This window comes from Sipha flava, unplaced genomic scaffold, assembly GCF_003268045.1.
Source record: "Sipha flava isolate LNK unplaced genomic scaffold, YSA_version1 111_pilon_pilon, whole genome shotgun sequence".
NCBI lineage: Eukaryota > Metazoa > Arthropoda > Insecta > Hemiptera > Aphididae > Sipha > Sipha flava.
This window is the reverse complement of record NW_020271729.1, coordinates 1,209,664-1,213,810: the sequence shown is the minus strand read 5'-3', so window position 1 is coordinate 1,213,810 and position 4,147 is coordinate 1,209,664. Positions and strand designations below refer to the sequence as shown.

At 25.8% G+C, this 4,147-nt stretch overlaps 1 protein-coding gene across 1 annotated transcript; it reads left to right on the top strand.

Annotated features, from left to right (window-relative positions):
- The first annotated feature begins 1,366 nt into the window (after nt 1-1,366).
- LOC112689191 (V-type proton ATPase subunit e 2) lies at nt 1,367-3,159 on the top strand. The gene is made up of 5 exons (XM_025562772.1): nt 1,367-1,541; nt 1,678-1,797; nt 1,882-1,929; nt 2,104-2,191; nt 3,117-3,159. Exons 2-5 carry the CDS (start codon nt 1,700-1,702, stop codon nt 3,135-3,137), a joined length of 255 nt encoding a protein of 84 aa, XP_025418557.1. The 5' UTR covers nt 1,367-1,541; nt 1,678-1,699; the 3' UTR covers nt 3,138-3,159.
- Nucleotides 3,160-4,147: the final 988 nt, after the last annotated feature.

Below are 4,147 nucleotides of genomic sequence, written 5' to 3'. Positions count from 1 at the left end.
TTAATAAATATCATACTTTATTAGTAAAAAGTGAATTTGTGTGTAAATCTCTGTTACTTCAGTGTTTATTATAATTTCAAAATATATGCCTATACGTCAAAAAATATTTTTCTATTAATTAAAACGTCAAGATATTAATTATTTATACATTAATATGATATATTGTTAAAAAATAAATGTAATTCATTAAACAAAAACTAAAATAATCGTAATAAAAAAAAATATAAGTATTGATTTAAATTTGTCAGTTATTAAATACTCTTTAATGGTTTCTTCCTAGCTTTTTCATTCGCAAAGTCTTCTATAATATTTTCATAATCTAAACTTGATAGTAGTTCATGTTCAATACTCATTAAAGATAAAGAGTTTAACCGTTTCTGGCTCATGGTCATTCTAAGCTCTTCTTTAATTGAATTTAACTTAGAAAATGAACGTTCCCCACTACAATTGGTAATCATCATTGATAAAAAATTCGGAAATAAATTATTATGTTTGGAAATGTTTCTTCTAGTCTATTTGATTTTAAACATTTGTATGTAGTAGAAATACTTAATTCAGAAATATTAAGTTCCGATAGATACGCTTTTAAGTGTATACATTCTAAAATCAATTCATTTTCATTAATATCTATATGATAAAATTTCGCAAATGTTTTACAATGGACCTATGAGCCCATGCCTTAAGACGGCACTGCCCACGGTCTGCTAATTTAAACTTATTTTTAGAACACCGTGGTCAGTGTCGGTAACCTAGTAACCAGTAACCTAGTCAATGTTTATTCCAGAACTTCTACCTCGTGGGAAAGTACCGTACATTTACGGGGGGGAAGCATGTGATATGCAGTATCCCACAAAAGTAAATAATCATATAAATAAATATATTTTTGTAACAATTGAACCTGCATAATCAAAAAATCAATAAAAATGTATGTTGATTAAAAAAAAAAATTTAAAAAAATTATCCCGATTTTTGTTCAATAAAATATAATAACTCTACATAAAGTATATCTTCAGTCATGATTTTGGGCTGCATAAATCTCGTTTTTTTTTTTATGAAATGGAAAATATATATATAGATACTGATAGCGACATCTTACGGTAGAATATTATTCAAAGACTGAATTTAACAAAAATATAATCATCGTAGTCAAACGGTGAAATGTTCTTCCGAATGCAAACAACACTAAATATGTACACTTAAGTACCTGAGTGGCAATTGTACTGCTTATTTGATGTTTTTTTAATAAAAGCAACAAAAAAAAAACCATTTTACACCACAGTTTTCGGTCATCCAAAGAGAACATACATTAAGTATGTCAAAGACGTTTAGCGATGTTTACATTTTATCAGCTGGAATAGTGATATTGAAAATAATATAATCTATTAACAGCTATACAAAGATTTAAGGCGTTCAACCAAAAATACTGTCCTCGACTCCTGAATATCCTCAGTCCCCAAGGGCTCGAGTGTTCCAAACAAGTAATTTTTCCAAAAGTATTACCGGACGTTCCTTGACCGTTTCACTCGTAGCTGTTATCAAAGGTAAGGCGAATCTTTTGTACTCACGTCAAGTAATTAGCCCAACGAATGACTCGTGTAACCTGTCGTTTTGCCGTTCCATGCGTTCTAGATCGTTTTAAATTTAATTGTTCTAATCCTTATGCTTGTCGTTTTGTAGAAAATCTATTCATCACACGATCATGGGAGCTGCTTTTCTACCAGTTTTAATTTTTACTTCATTATGGGGTGTGGTCGGCATTGTATTACCATTCCTCCTTCCCAAAGGACCAGATAGAGGGTAAGACTATGTCACGTTTATCAATCAATATTATATTTGCTGACCAAAGTTTGTTCTTAAATCTAATATTTTTATTTTCTCCAGAGTTCAACAACTCATGTTGATGATGACGGCAGCAACCTGTTATCTGTTGTAAGTATGATAAAATCAAACATATCTTTTAATCTTATTACCTAATGGTAGTTAATATATGGAGTTTTATCGAAATATTAAAATTCAGTTATTATTTACAAACCATGATTGGTTAACTACCATTTAACTGATTTTACTTCAAACTTATTATAATACTTTAATATTATTTTACAGTTGGCTGTGTTGTTACATGGCTCAAATGAATCCATTGGTTGGTCCAAAATTGAATAATCATACGATTCTTATCATAGCTCGAGAATGGGTATGATATATTAATATTGTTTTATACATAATTTGTTTAACACATTCACTGTTTGTAACTCCAATAAGTTATAGTTAAGTCATAGGAATTGATTACCTTGAGTCTATGCTGAAAATGAAACATTGATAAGCATGTCCCTTAACGGTCCTGTTTTCTATTCTTGTACATATAATGTTTGATCTACAGTTTCAATATTATACTGTTTACCATGATATTAAGTGCACTTAGTGAATTGCATACTTAATTTTAGGACTATAGTATCCAATAAATGGAAACATACTCTTAGCTATAACCATTTAACGATTAACTATTCTTATATTTTTTATTCATAGTAAATGGGAGTAATATCCAAATAGATTTAAGTGAACTGTCAATACAAGAATGTTTGATCTTAAAAAAAATGCATAAGACCAATACAAATCCGTTACCATGTAATTTATAGATCAATAGTATAAATTGAAATTTGAAAATTATGTTCAACAAATTTCAGAAATTTTTCCTTATATTTTTGAAAGTTTTTGTTTAATCTGGTTACTTATTCACCATTTTTTTAAAAAAATTTAAAACGTTATTTATTTAATTTAATGTAAGTCACATTAAAACTAAAATTTATTGTATATAATACAAGTCAATACCTGACTAATGCTAATGGTATTAAATTGATCTTTCTATAATACATGTAATCACCATTCCTAAACAAATTTTAATCAAGTGTATTAAAAAATGTCAACAAATATCAATAGCAAAAAAATCAGTTGAATACTCATTTTTAAAACTATGAATCAGTCAGTTTACTGTATATTTAAAAAATAAGGTATGTGGTGAATGTGTAAAAAAAAACTTACTATAACATATTCAATATATTCATTATTATATACTTATAAATAAATATATATATATATATATATATTTTTTTGTTTTACAGGGAAATCTTATTGAAGGATGAGTCTTATTTAAGTTTAAGTTAAAAAAAAATGAATTTGTGTAAAAATAATTATTTGTTAATCATTTTTAATCATTCCACTTTTTTTTTTAGTTTACTTTTTCTGTTTTAAATTTTTAGATTTCATTGATATATATTTCTTAAGTACATAGAAATATTCAAAATATTTATGTATGTAAAAAATATAACTTAAACAAAACAATAAATATGAATTTTATTGATATATTGTTATAAATATTATTATATTTATTATTATTATAGTTTATAATTGTATCATAACTATTTATATAACTAGTTTTTATTGATGAGTATTAGCTTTAAACTAGAATTAGTTTAAAATTTTTCTTAAAATTTTTATTAAATTATGTGTATTTTAATATTTACTCTTTGAAAAGTATAAGCTTTTAAGCTAAGCGTACACCAAAGTATTTAGCTTATTGGACGAATGCAGAATGTTACATGCAGTATGTTTTGAAAAATGAACCAAAATAATTCAGATGGTGTTGCACAGAGCTAAAGTTAGATTTCAAACATTAAATTACTACAAAACAATTATATAAAACAATGTGTAGCATTCTCAACTGAACCAAGAAACTACTCGATAATTATTATTATTATTATTTTATTATTGTTATGTAGGTGAGCCCTTTTAAAAATAGTACACATAATTTTAATAATTAATAATTAAAATTACATTATTAATTATTGTTACTTCACATTAAAATTCAGAAATATTTTTTATAACTTAATTTTTAAAAACTAATAACAAGGTGCTAAAATTAGATTGATGCCTAACATACAAGTTGTATTCTCAAGAAGTTAGTTTTGAATTTATCATGTTTTTTAAATTTCAAACTATTTTTTATTTTGGTATAAATCTATTAAGCAGGTACATTTTTTTTCTCAAATGTTTAGTACTTTTTACATTTCTTACTTATTTTATATCTTCTTTCCAAGGTAAATACTCCTATTCTTAGTGTTATGGCTCCTTTATTGAAGCCTATCACTTCTCC

Bases quoted from the DNA above. Each gene is read 5' to 3' on its own strand.
- LOC112689191 (XM_025562772.1), top strand. From the start codon at position 1,700: ATGGGAGCTGCTTTTCTACCAGTTTTAATTTTTACTTCATTATGGGGT. The intron at 1,930-2,103 runs GTAAGTATGATA...ATTATTTTACAG, and splicing joins GCAGCAACCTGTTATCTGTT to TTGGCTGTGTTGTTACATGG. The intron at 2,192-3,116 runs GTATGATATATT...TTTGTTTTACAG, and splicing joins TTATCATAGCTCGAGAATGG to GGAAATCTTATTGAAGGATG.